This window comes from Pelobates fuscus, chromosome 7 (genome assembly GCF_036172605.1).
Source record: "Pelobates fuscus isolate aPelFus1 chromosome 7, aPelFus1.pri, whole genome shotgun sequence".
NCBI classification, from domain to species: Eukaryota; Metazoa; Chordata; class Amphibia; order Anura; family Pelobatidae; genus Pelobates; species Pelobates fuscus.
Window position 1 is genome coordinate 192,668,978 of NC_086323.1, and position 20,401 is coordinate 192,689,378.

The 20,401-nt window shown below is 44.4% G+C and overlaps 1 protein-coding gene across 1 annotated transcript in view; it reads left to right on the forward strand.

The window, feature by feature from the left end:
- Positions 1-230: 230 nt before the first annotated feature.
- The window catches only part of MYH9 (myosin heavy chain 9), a 58,716-nt gene continuing 38,545 nt past the window's right edge, over positions 231-20,401 (forward strand). Inside the window, exons 1-3 of the mRNA XM_063427037.1 lie at positions 231-287; positions 16,790-17,142; positions 19,493-19,649. Of these exons, the coding sequence (XP_063283107.1) occupies positions 16,810-17,142; positions 19,493-19,649 (490 nt within the window). The 5' untranslated portion in view covers positions 231-287; positions 16,790-16,809. The remainder of the gene's footprint in view (positions 288-16,789; positions 17,143-19,492; positions 19,650-20,401) is intronic.

The window sequence follows — 20,401 nt, forward strand, 5'->3', positions numbered from 1 at the left end:
TAGGTAGAGCCCAGATGTTATAGAACTACCACTCCCATGATGCTTTGCCTTTCCATTCAATGACAGAGCATTCTGGTAATTGTAGTTTTGAAACATCTAGGATCCACCTCAACTACACTCTGTATTAGCCCCGCCCCCTTGCTTCTTGTCAGTGATTGGCTGGTTGCCCTTGCCCCGCCCACTCCCATACTATTAGCGGGTGTGAGCGCCTGCCGCCTTTGCAGTCTGATCCGGAGCCGAGATCGGACGGACCAGCAGCTCCACCCGGGGCCACAGAGACACTGCAGGTAACTGGGGGCCACACACTGAGAGCTGTCACTGTAAGTATAGGGGGGCCCGGGGGGGACACACACTGAGAGCTGTCACTGTAGGTAGAAAGGGCCAGGGGGGGGACACACTGAGAGCTGTCACTGTAGGTAGAAAGGGCCAGGGGGGGACACACTGAGAGCTGTCAGTGTAGGTATAGGGGGCCAAGGGGGGGACACACTGAGAGCTGTCACTGTAGGTATAGGGGGCCAGGGGGGGACACACTGAGAGCTGTCACTGTAGGTAGAAAGGGCCAGGGGGGGACACACTGAGAGCTGTCACTGTAGGTAGAAAGGGCCAGGGGGGACACACTGAGAGCTGTCAGTGTAGGTATAGGGGGCCAAGGGGGGATACACTGAGAGCTGTCACTGTAGGTATAGGGTGCCAGGGGTGGACACACACACTGAGAGCTGTCACTGTAGGTATAGGGGGGGGGGGCACACTGAGAGCTGTCACTGTAGGTATAGGGGGGGGGGCACACTGAGAGCTGTCACTGTAGGTATAGGAGGGGGGGGGGGCACACTGAGAGCTGTCACTGTATGTATAGGGGGCCAGGGGGGCACACACTGAGAGCTGTCACTGTAGGTATAGGGGGGGGGGGCACACTGAGAGCTGTCACTGTAGGTATAGGGGGGGGGGCACACTGAGAGCTGTCACTGTAGGTATAGGAGGGGGGGGGGGCACACTGAGAGCTGTCACTGTATGTATAGGGGGCCAGGGGGGCACACACTGAGAGCTGTCACTGTAGGTATAGGGGCCAGAGGTGGGGCACACTGAGAGCTGTCACTGTAGGTATAGGGGGCCAGGGGGGGGACACACTGAGAACTGTCACTGTAGTCCTCCCTGAGCCCCTAGTGAGGTGCTGTCACTGAGTTATGGGGGGTATTTGGGGCCTGTGTGACCGGTAGGGATGGACCTGGCTCTGTCTGGGGGCCTGTGTGACCGGTAGGGATGGACCTGGCTCTGTCTGGGGGCCTGTGTGACCGGTAGGGATGGACCTGGCTCTGTCTGGGGGCCTGTGTGACCGGTAGGGATGGACCTGGCTCTGTCTGGGGGCCTGTGTGACCGGTAGGGATGGACCTGGCTCTGTCTGGGGGCCTGTGTGACCGGTAGGGATGGACCTGGCTCTGTCTGGGGGCCTGTGTGACCGGTAGGGATGGACCTGGCTCTGTCTGGGGGCCTGTGTGACCGGTAGGGATGGACCTGGCTCTGTCTGGGGGCCTGTGTGACCGGTAGGGATGGACCTGGCTCTGTCTGGGGGCCTGTGTGACCGGTAGGGATGGACCTGGCTCTGTCTGGGGGCCTGTGTGACCGGTAGGGATGGACCTGGCTCTGTCTGGGGGCCTGTGTGACCGGTAGGGATGGGCCTGTGTTACCGGTAGGGTCCTGCCATAGGGCCCCATGCTGGCAGTAATCTCTTGCTGAAACAAGAATATTCACTGAACTGATCACTCATGGCAACTTTTTGGTCAAACTCATTTTAAACCAAAAGGATCAGATTGGATCAACTCTCCGAACATCTGTTTCCAGCTTGGATATATCCTGACTTAGTGAGTCTTTACATGTCGTGCTCATACAGGGATTGGTGGTAAACCTGCTGTTACCAGGTTCGAATGTTCCTATCTGGGTTAAATCTCTGTACTTTGTTTAGTATACAAGACTTCATTTCATAGTAAATCCCTTAACCCCTTAAGGACACGTGTGACATGTCATGATTCCCTTTTATTCCAGAAGTTTGGTCCTTACGGGGTTAAACCATCAATTGCTGGGTGTTTCCCAATACATGGCAAACTCAGGCCAAAGTAATCAAACCGGGACACATTCTCCAAGTCTGCTATATCTTCAGCATGGCTATTCCAGCCGGAATTCTTTCTTCAATTCCTGGAATTCTAAACCATTTCCTTGGCCTTCCTGGTTGGTGGATAACCCAGTTAGTGACTTGGTTGCTATTGCTGTAGGCACGCCTTAGCCAATTGATGAAATGTCTTTATTTTGCCCTTGAGGCTTGTCTCCTGTGATCGCGATGTCTCTGTGTTACTGTATAAAGTTGCTTGCGGTGTGACGTACGATCTCTCACCACTTCCTTCCTTGCTGCTGTGCCATTGGTGTCTGTACTGTGAAAATGAATAAGGGCATATCTGCTAAACGGGGAATTATGGCACAGCGAAATCTAATCTCGAACCGCCGAGCTGCCACCAGAGGATTTGGCGTGATTTTGCTCCTCTGCTACCCTGGCCTGACTTGCTCCAGGATTATTTAGGAAATTAAATTTGAATGCCAGGCATTTCTATTTGATTTCTATTGTGTGCTGTCTGCAGGGGTACATGCATTCCTATCCAGACATGACTTGGCCTGTTTGGAAGTCTGGTTTCCGCCCCCAATCCACTTCCTCATTTTTGTTCCCCCCCCCCCCCCAGTAGACTTTTAGTAGTGAGTGAAACTAGCCGGGACTAGCAAAGAATGCACTCTAATCACAGCGTGGAGACACTAAACAGTCAACTGAAACCAATTGCAAAATTCGGGCTAACATGGACCTTCCATGGGCTCGGGGGGGGGGGGGGGGGGAGAATACTGTATTTTCCTACGGTATAGTTTGGTGAATAAACCCCCATTGTCTTGTGATTTATTTTTTATTTATTTTTTTCTAGAGAAAAAAGTACTTTTATAACCGCATTCTTTTGAAGTTGGCTTCAGGGCTTTCAAGAATTGCTAAAAAACACAAAACAAAAAAAACACTTTTTTTTTTTTTTAGTTTTATTTTGTTTGTTACCCAGCCTTTATTTGTGGTGAACCCCCTTCCTCCCCCACCGCCCCCCAGGTTTACCTTACTGTTATATACCACGCCCGGTTTGGAAGCGGAGAAAATGCAGGTCGTTGTGGCTAATGGAGGGTGTGAAATAAAGTATACTTTCTTTCTTTGTTTTACCCAGATGTAAATTGCTGGCCCCGGGCAGCCACACCCAAGGAAACTTGCAGGATATTGCACAAGGAATCGCTCATGCGAAATTCACTCTCGCTTATTGGGGACTTATTTACTAACCGGCAAATTGTAGTGAAGGAGGCCGAATGACCACATTTAAACAAATTGCTGTTTTGGGAAGCACGTGGCTGTTTTTACCTGAATTCAGTGTTATTTCAGTTTTTGGGAATCTTTAAAGGTCGTTTTCCTTGAATTTTCAATTTAGTGAATCTCACGTTTTTTTAAGGTGAAAATAGCCGAGCGGGAGACTTCCTCGAAGTCTGCTAGGCTTTCAGTTCGACTGCTCTGGTCTTAAATATGAAATTCACGTTTTAATTTCCACTCTCTTAAATAACTGAAACTTAACCGGCGCTGCTGGTCGCAAAACTCTGACCTGAAATTTTGAGATTAAAAAATGTCTCATTATAAATTAACCCCTTGCTGTCACAAACTGTTACCTCCTCTTATGTAGGCGATACGCCGACTTGATTTTCAATCTGCAAAAACACTTTTCTGAACCAGGACTTGCAGAGTTATCTCGATCCTGATTTTCCAACGTTTCATGTTAAAGCAGCTTAACATTTTACTTAAAATCCCACTATGATGCCGTTCAGTGATGACTGTGCTTTAGTGAAAATCACTCTGACTTTTACCTTTGATTGCTTAAGTAATTGATCCTGTAATTGTTTGCTTATTGTAGTAATAAATTCTCTACTGCTGGGTATGTTCGGCTGTGGTAGCAGTTTGTAAACTTTGTGAGCCCTGCCCAAAAACTACCGGCTGTAAGTAATCCGGATGTAGGGTGTTAAAATGGCTGTGGCTTGTGTTACTTTAACCATGGAGGGTTATGCATTGATGTGTGAATTGTTACATTTGTTCCATTTAAGTTACTTTTAGGCCAAAGTAGCTATGCTTTGGATTGGCAACATGAGCCTAAAATTTGAACTTCACATTTAATTGACATTTTGCACTTTATTGAATAACCTTGTTACATAGCCTGCCATGTGCTCGCTCGCAGACCTGCAAGTCGCCTTAGGCGCTCTCGGCTTAGTGGTGACTGTTGTAACATGCGCACAGATGTGATGGCCCATAAACGTGCTGCATCCCACAGATCTTGGCGTAAGACCACACACGTTGTTGTGGGATGCTGCTTCCCATCAGTAGGTGTGCTGGTATGTAATCCACCTTAAAAGGACCTTTTCGGCACCATAACCTCAGAATTGTTAGGGTGCCAGAATGTTCATGGCGTTGGCTTGAGTTCAGGGGTGAAATGGTTAATGAATGTGAATTGAGTGCCAGCTAGCTCTACCCCGATTTAATTGGGAAGCCTCTGACAGGGGTGCAGTTTATTGTTCGTCAGCTGACTTTTCTAATACAATCTGTCTCCTCATTCATAGAAGCCGTTTAAGAAACCTGTATTTTTCTCATTTTGTTTTAATGGCTGATGGCATCAGCAAAGTGGCACGTCTCTTTGAGGCTGAGAAGGAGAGTGCTTGTTGATGGGAACGGATATTATAGTTTATCTGGGACAATCGCATACTGGCATGGACTGGCTCACGGAGGGCATGTTTATCTCCAATGATTGGGAGAAAGGGTGAAGGAATGGAGAAGGATGGCATGTTGGTATGGCTAGTGTGATTGCATGAGGGCTCATATGTGAGGGTAGGAATTTGAAGGAAGGGGGCTGATGGCATGAGGTGGGGTTTGGAAGGATTATTACAATGCATGTGTGATGGTATGAGGGCATGGCGAGGGGTAATCTCTAAAAAGCTGGCCACCTGTTTGCATACAGGATAGTCTATGATGGCTTCTGCATTGTCACACATGCGCTAGACACCTGTTCCATTATCTGTCAAATGTCATGGCTGGAGTAGCCGACACTAGCGGTTTGACACACTGCTTTTCACATTTTGTATTGAATTTACTTGAAAATTCCTGCAGTCGAATGATTTCATATGTAGTGTGGTGTAATAAAATGCACGAGTTGTAACGTTGATGCATTGTGCAAAAAATTTAGCCAGTCATTTTTACTAAACCATTGCTGCTTTACTGCGACCGTCATACCTGCCCTGCCTGTAACAAGCTGGTTTGTGTGTGTGTAGCTGTGATTTGCCAGCTTCGCGGGTTCTTCCATGGTTTTACATGGGTGTAACCGCTGCCACTGTGCCGGTTTGAATGGAATTGCTGGGCTTTTCTGTCACCGCTTAAAAATCTAATTCTTCATCTTGGCCGAGCTCACTGCAGCACCTACAAATCCTGGTGATTTGCAGCAAACCGGTCCTTCTAGTGTCATGTTTTGGAATGTGATCAGATGCACCGTAGAACACTATCATCTACTTTAGCATTTGTAGAAGTTTTATGCGAAGCGGTTTGGCCCCTTGGTTATATTGGACTAATAAGGATGTTACTTGGTGACTGAGCACTGTTAACCAATGTGCTGTAGTAGTTATGGTTCCCTTTAAGCCTCTGCTCACCTTGGCTGATGCAAGCAGTTATAACTTTTTGTCCCATTCAGTATTTCTAGATGTGTTTGGGGCATTGGAGACGGCTGGCGTTTGACTTGCAATGGAATTTCGTAGAGAAACGCTGATACAACCATTTTCTATAACAGCGCTGGATGCATTTGGTGACATACTGTGACTACTAACATTTCAGTGAGAGCCTCTGGTGGAGGCCAGGTCTATATATGGGGCTTTATACAGCGCTACAGAATCTGATGGCACTATACAAGTAATATGAAGGGTTGTGGGCAATGAAGACATAATTATTGCCAGAAACTTCAGTGTTGACTACATTGTCTGAGGAAAGACCTGCCTATGCACCAAAAACACTACAGCATGATGAAATGTTTGTTAGTAGTCTCTTTAAGCCTAAACAGTCAGTTTGTGCATTGCTAACAGAGTCCTCACGAGGCAGTCCCTGTAAATATAGAAGTGCATGGCGAGCGATGCGTTACTGTGCCATTAACCCAGTGACTCCTCGTGTGGACCCTCTAATAAGAGGTGGCATTGTTATAATTCAGGTAGACATGGCTTACAAGGTGTCTTGTGTTTAGTGTCTGGCTGGAACGTGTATTTATGGGGAAACTCAGACCCTGACAAACGTGCTGGGTAGGCCCACGTTAGAAGGCATGTCTAAAAACTAGTAATGGTGGAAAATGGAGGGAGACAGAGCAGGCAAGAGAACAATAAACAAGATTAAGAGGAGGAAAAATAATAAAGCTGTGGCAAGAAACAATAGTGGGTGACTGTATTATTGGTTGGCTCATGTATACAAAGTGGCTTTCTTCCAACTCAAACGGCATGTGCAGTCGGTGTTGGGGGATTCGGCCTTGTTGCAACCTATACAGTTGTGTTTTTTGTTTTTTTTTGGCCGCTTTAGAAGAATACTGTCTGTTATTTGTAGTCAAATCTTCATTACGCTGTACCGAAAGCCATTGTATACCCTCCAGGAGTGAAATTCCCATTTCTATTTGGCAGATCTAAATTGTCACTTGCCAATGGCTAGTAGTAGTAGCAGCCAGTTTAGATGTCTGCTTAAAGGGTCACAGTCTGGCAGTGATACCCAATGAATGCATTAACAGAACGCCCGCTTTAAAGTCTGTAAGTTTTCACTTCATTCTATAATTTGTATTTGAGTTTGGCAGATGACAACCATGTCCTATAGAAGTCCTCGGCAATAAATCATGGGCTATGTGTAGCTCACCACTTGGCAGGTCGGAGAATTTCGTAACGGAGACGGAGTGCATATATTTACACACAAATATGGAGTAATAGAAAAGAATATGAGCCAAAAATAAGGACTGTCTGCCCTACGCAGGGACACTAGGCAGATATTCTGTTTGGGGGTACTAAATAATTGTGGTTTTTTTTTTTGTTTTTTTTTGTTTTTTTGCATAATTGGTGGAACTGAGAGGTCTTCCAGAGCTGTATTGAACAAAGTTCAATCTTGTTGTAGAATATAAGAATTGCCCTTCGGGGTACTCTGAATATCAGTTTCATGTCTGTACTTGACTTGCAATTCCTTATTGGAAAAACCATGCATTCAGTTCAGTTAATATTAAACGCCAACCAGGATGGTCTCGTTCTGTATGGGGTCTCTAATCTTCTAAACCTTTTGTCCAGCAAGGGTTTCTGGGATATGTAGTCTATTCCCCAGAAGCAGATTCACTCATTGCCTAGGGTGAGTGGAACTGCCCAATCAGCTGCTGGTAGCCATGTTGTGTCTGTTTATACAGCATAGTTCAGTTTAGTGAATGAGACTGTGTGCGCGGCAAACTAATGGAACGTCCCTTTAATCACACAATGTAATATTGCTGTTCTGCTATCTTACTCGAACTAGAAAGAGACCCTCCGTACATCCTGGGGATTGTGCTCAGCTAGATGAGGAGGACATTTTGGTATCGGCATCTGATGCAATAGAGCAGGCTTCCCCAAACTCCGGCCCTCCATATGTTGCTGAACTACAACTCCCATGATTCTCAGCTGATCTATTTCATGCATAGAATCATGGGAGTTGTAGTTCAGCAACATCTGGAGGGCCGGAGTTTGGGGAAGCCTGCAATAGGATGTTGCTAAACCTTCCCCAGTCTTCTGATAAGATAATTTTGTCTGAAATATAATTGCAAATCTGAAACCAGTTCAGAAAATGACATGGTGGATAGCTGCATCTTGTAGCGTATTTCTGTATTGTCCATACGTGGCAGCTCTGTTAGACTAACCCTCCAAGCAGTGAATCTGCGTAATAATGCTACAGTGGTTATGGTGTCAGAGACCTGTCACCCTCCCATTGTAAGAAGTTGAACTGATTAGAACGACTTGGCTTCTTGGGGTCTGCTGGGCTTCTAGCCCTGTCTACAGCTACAGGAGCACTAGAGGTGCAGGACTTGGCACCCCTGTATGCTCTCAGCCAATGAGCTAACAACCTCTTGGGTAGGAGCTTCTGGCTATTGGCTGTACTGGAGGCAGGGAGTCGGCTCCTGCACACCCCCAAAAAATGTTTTTTTTTTTTTGTTTTTTTTTACTTACAATGAGGGTGGTACCATAACCACTGCAGCACACTGTAAGGTTTCTGGTGATTTTACGATAAATCCCAGTTAGTGTTTCCAACCAGATCCTAGTGTGCAGATAGATATTGTGGCCATATCTGTACACATACCAGCAGGATTGGTTTACTCAGATCTAGAATACCCTTCCCTTTTTTCTTTAACGCCTTGTCGACTTGATTTTATTTATTTGTAGGTAGCGTGTGTGTGTGAAGCCAGGTGTCTTGTGAAGTGGCACTGTACGTACATGTGTTTAGTTGCAGAGAGCTCTGGCCTTGGCCCATGCAGTGTTAAAAGACTGTAACATTATCTGTCTTCTCGACCTCCCCTGAGCGGTGTTTGCGCAATGTGCCTTTTTGGGGGGGCGGTGGGGGTGTAATCTCTATTTGTTCCAGGTGTAGACAGCAATGTTGGTTTTGTTCCATATGGTGAGTAATGTTGCTACAGGGAGTTACTCATGTCATGTTTCAAAGTCCGCTGGCAGGATAGCCATGCTGGCTACGAAAATCTGTCTTTGTTCTTAAAGCTTTCTATGGTTCAAGAGTTTAAACAAGAGTACGTTGGTGTCTCTGTCTCGTAGAATTTTTAGATTAACTCCTTCAAGACTGACTTGAAACTCTCAAACTTTACTTTGAAGTCTGATCACTGCCTGAACGCCCCCTCTAATCCCCCCAGAGACGGTTTATCACGGTTGGATTAGATATCTGGTTTATTTATTTTTTTTATTCCCCTCGTTCTACCGTGACCAGACTCCTATCTAAACAATATATAGATCCAATAATTGACTTCTAGTATAATAATTTTTATAGCACCAAATGCAGCTGAAGGGACTGATTTGCGTATTTTAGCTTCCGAGTGGGACGCCCTTCCTTCTCTATATTCTTGCCTATTTTTAAATGCTGTAGAATTATCGCATAGCCTTTTGCTCTGTTGAGATAACATTTACCTGCACTTTGCAATTTGAAGTACAAACCGGATCATTCAATCCATTCATTGTTAGACGGCCTCTTATGATTTATTTAGTGATTACTGATATTTAGCCTGGAAATTAGCTGGCTTTCCGGAACACGTCTCGTAAAACATTAAAAATGAAGGTATAAAAAAAATACCAACCCCTTTACGGTAACAATGTCCTATTTGGGTTCATATTACCTCCCTAGTACTTGGGCAGGAAAGTGGTGGGAGTCCTGTAGGTGTGGCTCTCCTGACAAAACCAGGAAGCGAAGCCGAACATACAAAGGGAAAACATTAAATGTTACTTCTTGTGCAGGGTTATTGGGAAGGGGGATGTTAGGGAGGTTTCGTAACCTCTGTCTCTAGAAACTATATAGCAGAGATTTTTAAAGACAATTTATGGCTGTGAAACCATAAAACGAGCCTGTCTGGCCAGTCTGTCTCTTTGAGCTTGACTATTTTGACCGGAAAAGTGAAATTTACTCTTGAACACGCCTTGAATTCTCAAATGTTCATGGTTGAGTCAATAACCGTGTGTTCACTTTGTGGGTCATCCGAGAATGTATTGATCTCTGTATGAGGTCAGATGTTTACATGGGAACATCTTGCAAAATTTTGATTTGAGGAACAATTTATTCTGTATACATCATTAACGCTTAGGGTAAAATCCTATGGTCCCCGATTGGTGTTTTTTGGTGGCGATGGTTTGCAAGCTATGAATTTTCTCATTTAGAAGACTTGTTTCCTCTTGTCCGAAGCATGTGGCTGCTGGCCTGGTCTCTTTATGATAAGCACCTGGAAAGCAACGTAAATCTACAGCGTTATTCACAAACAGCAAATGGAGATATCTGTATTATAGTTGGTGCCTGTCGTTAAACCCCTAAACATGGATTATTTATCTATAGTCCGGGCTGAGAAATGCAACAACACTGCAATTTCACATGGTGGGCTTCCATGTTTTCTACAATGGATTTAAGGTTAAAGAGGGCGTACAGTGGTAAACCACCCATTCTTTGTGTGGGGTTTTGCCTCTAGAATTTGTGGTTGCCATTTGTTCCCCGGGTGTCATGGTGGGGTTGTCACTGGTTTGGCCATATTCCGCTAGTGCTGCTAGACTGTTGGATAAAATTTGCAGGAATTGGCTTCAGGAATAAAAGGACCCCATAGTCCTTGGTTCTTGTGGAGTATCTGGGTTTTTGTAATCGATTCTGCACACGCTGGATAAACTTGGTCCATGTCACATTTAAAAAGAAAAAAAGCTTTTTGGCAGCTGGATATTGTCCAAACCGTTTCTCATTGCAGTAGGGCCCAAGTGACTTGCTTAGATTGTTAAATCCAAACCGCATTCACCCGTTCTGCCAGTGGGCTGGAAACCCTGGGAAACCCAAATCCTGATTGATTCCGAATATGATCTGATACAGTGTATCCCAAACACTGTGCACTATATCACGGCTAGCTGCAGATTACCCAGAACCGGGGTGATCAAAAAGGCAATGTTGGCGTCCCCATCACCACCCACCTCAAGCTTTGGAAGTACACTATTGCCAGATAGTCTATAGCGGTTGGTTATTTACAATTGTCCACCCCGGTTATAGCAGTTCTGAGATTTAATGAGACTTGTCTTTAAATTTGTTAATATTTTAAATGCATGTTGTTTTTGTCCCTTAATCTCGCTTGCTAGAAACCCTGCCTGCTTCCATTTTAAATATTTCTTTTCGGTCTATATTGTCTCCTGGAATCTTTCCTAGCAATTTTTTCAGTGTTGTCAAATACCGAATCTGTAGATTTCCACCCAAATAGATGTATTCGATCTGGCTCTGTGTACCTTGAGGAATGTTTAACTTGTGATGGGGCCGTTCGGCTCTGAATATTGCCAAAAAAGGAAATCCCAGCCGTGCTTGGTGTTCACAGCTTCAGGAAATGCTGTAACAATGTACATATGTGACTCTTAAGCAAATATTTCATCTCTTGGCAAACACATTGCATTCAGGGTTCAATACCCTTTTCTAAAAATTACTTCTGTAAATTTAAAGAAATGGCAATGCCTATAGTGTAAGGTCCCCTGTCTCCCCGTACACAGTGTATAACTGCAGCTATAAGGTTATGGTCTCCCCGCACACAGTGTATTATAACTGCAGCTATAAGGTTATGGTGTAAGGAGATCCCCTGTCTCCCCGCACACAGTGTATTATAACTGCAGCTATAAGGTTATGGTGTAAGGAGGTCCCCTGTCTCCCTGCACACAGTGTATTATAACTGCAGCTATAAGGTTATGGTCTCCCCGCACACAGTGTATTATAACTGCAGCTATAAGGTTATGGTGTAAGGAGATCCCCTGTCTCCCCGCACACAGTGTATTATAACTGCAGCTATAAGGTTATGGTGTAAGGAGGTCCCCTGTCTCCCCGCACACAGTGTATTATAACAGCAGCTATAAGGTTATGGTGTAAGGAGGTCCCCTGTCTCCCCGTACAGTGTATTATAACTGCAGCTATAAGGTTATGGTGTAATGAGGTCCCCTGTCTCCCCGCACACAGTGTATTATAACTGCAGCTATAAGGTTATGGTGTAAGGAGGTCCCCTGTCTCCCCGCACACAGTGTATTATAACAGCAGCTATAAGGTTACGGTGTAAGGAGATCCCCTGTCTCCCCGCACACAGTGTATTATAACTGCAGCTATAAGGTTACGGTGTAAGGAGATCCCCTGTCTCCCCGCACACAGTGTATTATAACTGCAGCTATAAGGTTACGGTGTAAGGAGGTCCCCTGTCTCCCCGTACAGTGTATAACTGCAGCTATAAGGTTATGGTGTAAGGAGATCCCCTGTCTCCCCGCACACAGTGTATTATAACTGCAGCTATAAGGTTACGGTGTAAGGAGATCCCCTGTCTCCCCGCACACAGTGTATTATAACTGCAGCTATAAGGTTACGGTGTAAGGAGATCCCCTGTCTCCCCGCACACAGTGTATTATAACTGCAGCTATAAGGTTACGGTGTAAGGAGATCCCCTGTCTCCCCGCACACAGTGTATTATAACTGCAGCTATAAGGTTACGGTGTAAGGAGATCCCCTGTCTCCCCGCACACAGTGTATTATAACTGCAGCTATAAGGTTATGGTGTAACTGTCTACACGCACACAGTGTATTATAACTGCAGCTATAAGGTTATGGTGTAAGGAGGTCCCCTGTCTCCCCGCACACAGTGTATTATAACTGCAGCTATAAGGTTATGGTGTAACTGTCTACACGCACACAGTGTATTATAACTGCAGCTATAAGGTTATGGTGTAACTGTCTACCCGCACACAGTGTATTATAACTGCAGCTATAAGGTTATGGTGTAATGAGGTCCCCTGTCTCCCCGTACACAGTGTATTATAACTGCAGCTATAAGGTTATGGTGTAAGGAGGTCCCCTGTCTCCCCGCACACAGTGTATTATAACTGCAGCTATAAGGTTATGGTGTAATGAGGTCCCCTGTCTCCCCGTACACAGTGTATTATAACTGCAGCTATAAGGTTATGGTGTAAGGAGGTCCCCTGTCTACACGCACACAGTGTATTATAACTGCAGCTATAAGGTTATGGTGTAAGGAGGTCCCCTGTCTCCCTGCACACAGTGTATTATAACTGCAGCTATAAGGTTATGGTGTAAGGAGGTCCCCTGTCTCCCTGCACACAGTGTATTATAACTGCAGCTATAAGGTTATGGTGTAACTGTCTACACGCACACAGTGTATTATAACTGCAGCTATAAGGTTATGGTGTAAGGAGGTCCCCTGTCTCCCTGCACACAGTGTATTATAACTGCAGCTATAAGGTTATGGTGTAAGGAGGTCCCCTGTCTCCCTGCACACAGTGTATTATAACTGCAGCTATAAGGTTATGGTGTAACTGTCTACACGCACACAGTGTATTATAACTGCAGCTATAAGGTTATGGTGTAAGGAGGTCCCCTGTCTCCCCGCACACAGTGTATTATAACTGCAGCTATAAGGTTATGGTGTAACTGTCTACACGCACACAGTGTATTATAACTGCAGCTATAAGGTTATGGTGTAACTGTCTACCCGCACACAGTGTATTATAACTGCAGCTATAAGGTTATGGTGTAATGAGGTCCCCTGTCTCCCCGTACACAGTGTATTATAACTGCAGCTATAAGGTTATGGTGTAAGGAGGTCCCCTGTCTCCCCGCACACAGTGTATTATAACTGCAGCTATAAGGTTATGGTGTAATGAGGTCCCCTGTCTCCCCGTACACAGTGTATTATAACTGCAGCTATAAGGTTATGGTGTAAGGAGGTCCCCTGTCTACACGCACACAGTGTATTATAACTGCAGCTATAAGGTTATGGTGTAACTGTCTACACGCACACAGTGTATTATAACTGCAGCTATAAGGTTATGGTGTAATGAGGTCCCCTGTCTCCCCGTACACAGTGTATTATAACTGCAGCTATAAGGTTATGGTGTAAGGAGGTCCCCTGTCTCCCCGCACACAGTGTATTATAACTGCAGCTATAAGGTTATGGTGTAATGAGGTCCCCTGTCTCCCCGTACACAGTGTATTATAACTGCAGCTATAAGGTTATGGTGTAAGGAGGTCCCCTGTCTACACGCACACAGTGTATTATAACTGCAGCTATAAGGTTATGGTGTAACTGTCTACACGCACACAGTGTATTATAACTGCAGCTATAAGGTTATGGTGTAACTGTCTACACGCACACAGTGTATTATAACTGCAGCTATAAGGTTATGGTGTAAGGAGGTCCCCTGTCTCCCTGCACACAGTGTATTATAACTGCAGCTATAAGGTTATGGTGTAACTGTCTACACGCACACAGTGTATTATAACTGCAGCTATAAGGTTATGGTGTAAGGAGGTCCCCTGTCTCCCTGCACACAGTGTATTATAACTGCAGCTATAAGGTTATGGTGTAACTGTCTACACGCACACAGTGTATTATAACTGCAGCTATAAGGTTATGGTGTAAGGAGGTCCCCTGTCTCCCTGCACACAGTGTATTATAACTGCAGCTATAAGGTTATGGTGTAACTGTCTACACGCACACAGTGTATTATAACTGCAGCTATAAGGTTATGGTGTAAGGAGGTCCCCTGTCTCCCCGCACACAGTGTATTATAACTGCAGCTATAAGGTTATGGTGTAACTGTCTACACGCACACAGTGTATTATAACTGCAGCTATAAGGTTATGGTGTAACTGTCTACCCGCACACAGTGTATTATAACTGCAGCTATAAGGTTATGGTGTAATGAGGTCCCCTGTCTCCCCGTACACAGTGTATTATAACTGCAGCTATAAGGTTATGGTGTAAGGAGGTCCCCTGTCTCCCCGCACACAGTGTATTATAACTGCAGCTATAAGGTTATGGTGTAATGAGGTCCCCTGTCTCCCCGTACACAGTGTATTATAACTGCAGCTATAAGGTTATGGTGTAAGGAGGTCCCCTGTCTACACGCACACAGTGTATTATAACTGCAGCTATAAGGTTATGGTGTAACTGTCTACACGCACACAGTGTATTATAACTGCAGCTATAAGGTTATGGTGTAACTGTCTACACGCACACAGTGTATTATAACTGCAGCTATAAGGTTATGGTGTAAGGAGGTCCCCTGTCTCCCTGCACACAGTGTATTATAACTGCAGCTATAAGGTTATGGTGTAAGGAGGTCCCCTGTCTCCCTGCACACAGTGTATTATAACTGCAGCTATAAGGTTATGGTGTAAGGAGGTCCCCTGTCTCCCTGCACACAGTGTATTATAACTGCAGCTATAAGGTTATGGTGTAACTGTCTACACGCACACAGTGTATTATAACTGCAGCTATAAGGTTATGGTGTAAGGAGGTCCCCTGTCTCCCTGCACACAGTGTATTATAACTGCAGCTATAAGGTTATGGTGTAACTGTCTACACGCACACAGTGTATTATAACTGCAGCTATAAGGTTATGGTGTAAGGAGGTCCCCTGTCTCCCCGCACACAGTGTATTATAACTGCAGCTATAAGGTTATGGTGTAAGGAGGCCCCTGTCTCCCCGCACACAGTGTATTATAACTGCAGCTATAAGGTTATGGTGTAAGGAGGTCCCCTGTCTCCCCGCACACAGTGTATTATAACTGCAGCTATAAGGTTATGGTGTAAGGAGGTCCCCTGTCTCCCCGCACACAGTGTATTATAACTGCAGCTATAAGGTTATGGTGTAAGGAGGTCCCCTGTCTCCCCACACACAGTGTATTATAACTGCAGCTATAAGGTTATGGTGTAAGGAGGTCCCCTGTCTCCGCACACAGTGTATTATAACTGCAGCTATAAGGTTATGGTGTAAGGAGGTCTCCTGTCTCCCCGCACACAGTGTATTATAACTGCAGCTATAAGGTTATGGTGTAAGGAGGCCCCTGTCTCCCCGCACACAGTGTATTATAACTGCAGCTATAAGGTTATGGTGTAAGGAGGTCCCCTGTCTCCCCGCACACAGTGTATTATAACTGCAGCTATAAGGTTATGGTGTAAGGAGGTCCCCTGTCTCCCCGCACACAGTGTATTATAACAGCAGCTATAAGGTTATGGTGTAACTGTCTACACGCACACAGTGTATTATAACTGCAGCTATAAGGTTATGGTGTAAGGAGGCCCCTGTCTCCCCGCACACAGTGTATTATAACTGCAGCTATAAGGTTATGGTGTAAGGAGGTCCCCTGTCTCCCCGTACACAGTGTATTATAACTGCAGCTATAAGGTTATGGTGTAAGGAGGTCCCCTGTCTCCCCGTACACAGTGTATTATAACTGCAGCTATAAGGTTATGGTGTAAGGAGGTCCACCACGCAGTGTATTATGGGTAAATCCCTGTTGGGGTTTGTAAAAATTTACCTGTAATTTTGGTCCTAACTATTCCAGTTTCCAAAATTTACCAAAATAGCTGTTGCCAATCCGTGAACAGTCAGGGGATTAACCTCCAAACCATTCCAATTAGACGATTGCTGCCTCCAAAAGATTCTGAATCCTTCATGAATTGCTAAAGAGAATCTGAGTCCCAGCTGCCACCTATAGCAACCTTGATGCTAAAACCTATAGTACCTCCAACATGGGGGTCATCGGACTGGTGGTATTGTTTGGTCGTAAAATGGATTGTTTTATCAACGTTTAGTTTTCAATATAAACTACCCCCTTTTCTATTTAGTACTAAACCCTGAATTAGATGGGACGTTCAAGCGTCCAATGAGATGGCAACCTGACTGCCATTTTGTCAAACAAGTTTTCTTCCATTTTGTATTTTGATGTGTAAAATATATAGCAGGGTGTCTGTTTATACTAGAGAACTTTACGGATTATATGAACAGATTAGTAAGCATCCAATTAACATTTAAAGTGTAAATAGGGTTAGTTTTTATTATCCCCCACCCCCTACCCCCCGTGGTTTCTGTTAAAGTGCATATCTGTATATTAGTATGAAAAGTGTTTTTTAAAGTTGTGTTTTTTTTTTTTTTGTAGGTCTGTTATCCTGATTAACCATGGCGCAAAAAGATGCTGATAAATACCTCTATGTGGATCGGAACTATATCAACAACCCCTTGGCGCAAGCCGATTGGGCCGCGAAAAAACAAATATGGGTGCCTTCGGAGAAGCATGGCTTTGAAGCCGCGAGTCTTAAGGAAGAGGTTGGGGATGAGGCCATTGTGGAACTGGCAGAGAATGGAAAGAAAGTTAAAGTAAACAAGGATGACATTCAAAAGATGAATCCTCCCAAATTCTCCAAAGTTGAAGACATGGCGGAGCTGACCTGTCTGAATGAGGCTTCAGTCCTGCACAACTTGAAGGAGCGATACTACTCTGGCCTAATCTATGTAAGTCAACTTTGTTCCATGCCTCATGAGGGGTGGTGGGTGTCCATTAACTTAGAGTAAAAATTGGGTCAGAACTTTCAGAAGGCCATATTAAAGGGACTCTATAGTCACCAGAACAACTACAGCTTATTAAATTTGTTCTGGTGAGTAGAAGCATTCTTTTCAGGCTTTTTGCTGTAAACACTGTTTTTTGTTTTGTCTTCCCAGAGAAGTGTTTACATTACAGCCTTGTAATAACTCCCTTGGCCACTCCTCAGATGGCTGCTAGAGGTGCTTTCTGGGGCAGTGCAGCACAGTGTGACATTCAGTGTCTCCACCCTCTGCATGCAGACACTGAACTTTCCTCATAGATGCATTGAGTCAGTGTATTTGAGGAAATGCTGTTTGACTTGTGCTGACTCTGCCCCTGATCTACTTGCTTGACAAGCTCAGGCATTCCTATGTGAAAGCTTTGTGATTGGCTCAGAGAATCACTTCTGATATCACTGAATTGAAGCACTGCTTTCCTATGGGCAGTGCCTAATGCGCTGATAATGCTCTGGAATTGGCGAGTACTAAAATACCTCTCTAGCTTCCTCCTATCAGGTGTAGGCAACTTGCGGCACTTCAGATGTTGTGGACTACATCTCCCATGATGCTCCCACATCTTCCCTGCTTGTTCCCCTTAATTGGGCTCCTTTACTTGCAGGAGCTGCACTGTGTGCACACTCGGCACGGCTCCTGCAAGAGAGAGACTGACTATGGAGTCTGTGCCAAGGACCCTTATTTTGTAACTCTTTATTGGGGGAGGGGGATAACGCCTAAAGGGGAGCCAGACCTCCTGGCACCAGTTTGTTATAGAGCCCAGGGTGTTCTTTTAATTGTCTTAATGAGACACTTGAGGCTGAAACTTGCCATTCATAAAGGGACACCCAGGGCTCTCACATCGGGTTCGCTTACTGTTCTAAAAACACCCAATATATCTGTAACGTGACAATCACAGTGCACCCAACATGTGGCAACCTGGAGATCTCTAAAACTGGTTTAACTGCTTGACACTAAAACGACTGTCTTGTTCCTAAAATACCAGCATACGGCTAATTTTAGTGAGATTAAATTCCTAAACCTGTAAGCTGGCTGAGACCCGTATCTATGAAATCGTTTCCATTTATTGGTAAGATATCCGTGGCAGCGAAACATGCAGTATATAATCTTCTGTTTCTGCCCCGTTGACATTTTGGTAAACCTGATTATCTTCATTTGTTAGTCATTGCTGATCTCGGCTGCTCTGTGTAAGGCATAGCCTGCAGCCATGGTGATCATATGAAGGGAGTTATTCACTAAACACTGAATTGTAAATTAACCAACACTGGATTGGACAGAGGAATGCTTTAATTTTAGAGGTGTGGCTATCCTGAAAATTGTAGGTGACTTGCGAATATATAAAACTACAATGTAATTATAACCAGAACAATGCATTTTATTTACAAACTCCTTTATAAACACTTTAAAACAATATTTAAAGGGGACCAAACCATTAATGCTCATTCGCTTGAGTGTCAGAATGTATCTATGCATTGTTGGCAGTTTAGCTAGCTATATATATTAGGAGGAAAACCTATTTAAAAGCCTGTTTTTCTCCCAGCTTTTAGTCAATGCCTCGGTGTGCCAAGGCATTGACCGACAAGTTAGAACCAAAAAGACCTCCATCCACAAGAGGGTTCTCCTGCTCTCCGGAGCACATGCGCTGTTATTGTTATGGAAACTGGCTGGCTAGGAGTGATGTGATGTCACTGTTTAGACGCCGGGTTACTGGCAAAGAAGCCAGTGCGCATCACAAGCGGCGCAAATCAAGCTGAAGTCAGACGACCGGAGGTGGGTGATCTATGAAACCCACAGAGTGGTTCTGGAAGAGGCGGGAAAAGTGAGCATTTCACACTGAATAAAAAGTATCTTTGTGATCTATAGTATCACTTTAAAGACACATTACTGTGAGCATTATTGCTGTGGAGCTCTTACCTACACACGAACATGGAGCTTCTCAAATAGTGAATTGGGCTCTAAATAGGGACACTTGGGAGGTATGAAACAGGAATATTAACTAGCTGTGATTTTAAATAAATTCTCAAAATGCTTAAACTTTTTTGCTTCCTAATCTATGTGGTAAACCATTGTATTGAAACATTTAAGATGTTTAGTGTTATCAGAGCTTGATAAATCAAATCTTACTATTGGCATCCTATGTGGAAGTTGGTGCAAAATCTGTAGCGTCGACACTGGGTTTTCCACAATGTGGTTTTGGCTTTTAGTGGTGGGTTCTGTGAGACGTAACGCCGTTGGTTTTAATTCGATCCAATATGCTTTATTTCAGACCTATTCTGGCCTCTTCTGTGTGGTGATAAACCCCTACAAAAACTTACCGATTTACTCTGAAGAAATCGTGGAAATGTACAAAGGCAAAAAGAGACATGAAATGCCCCCTCATATTTATGCCATTACAGACAACGCGTACAGGAGTATGATGCAAGGTAATCTATCCGCTCATTGCTTGAGACGTCTAACCACACTTTGTTTGGAGACCAGATAAGAGTTCTGCTCTGCTCTGAAAACCAAAAGTTACTTGTGTGCGATCCCAAATCCCTAAGCACACTTAAATAACTGGCGCTTTTTAGTATCCCTCAAATGGCCATTTAAGTGTCAGCTCACCTGCCACATAAAAAGCAAAGCATCTTAAGCCTACTACTGGGGCACTATAGTACTCGGGTGAGCTTACACTTAAATGGCCATTGGAGAGATGCTAAACTCCAGTTATTTAAATGTGCGTTGGGATTTGGCAAAGTGTTTTTTTTTTTTTTTTTTAACTTTACTTTTTTTTTTTTTTTTTTTTTCCTGGAACAACTTGTAAATTGTACATTAATATGAATTTTCCAAAAATAGATGTGGAATGATGTGCATGATATATAGTGAATAAAACCTGTGTAAGAATGCTTCTTTGTGTTTAAACAGTGGGCAGACTTATCTGTTCAGTTAATAACATTCTTAAAGGACCCCTTCAGCTCAATGAAGTGGTCTGGGTGCGCCAGGTCCATCTAGGGTTAACCCTGCAGCTGTAAACCTAGCAGATTCAGAGAAACTGCTGTTTACTTTAGGGTTAATCACGCCTCTAGTGGCTGTCTCATTGACAGGCGCTTCCGCGATTCTCACTGTGAATTGGTGATAAGACGCGGACGTCCATAGGAAAGCATTTAGAAATGCTTTCCTATGGACCGACTGAATGCAC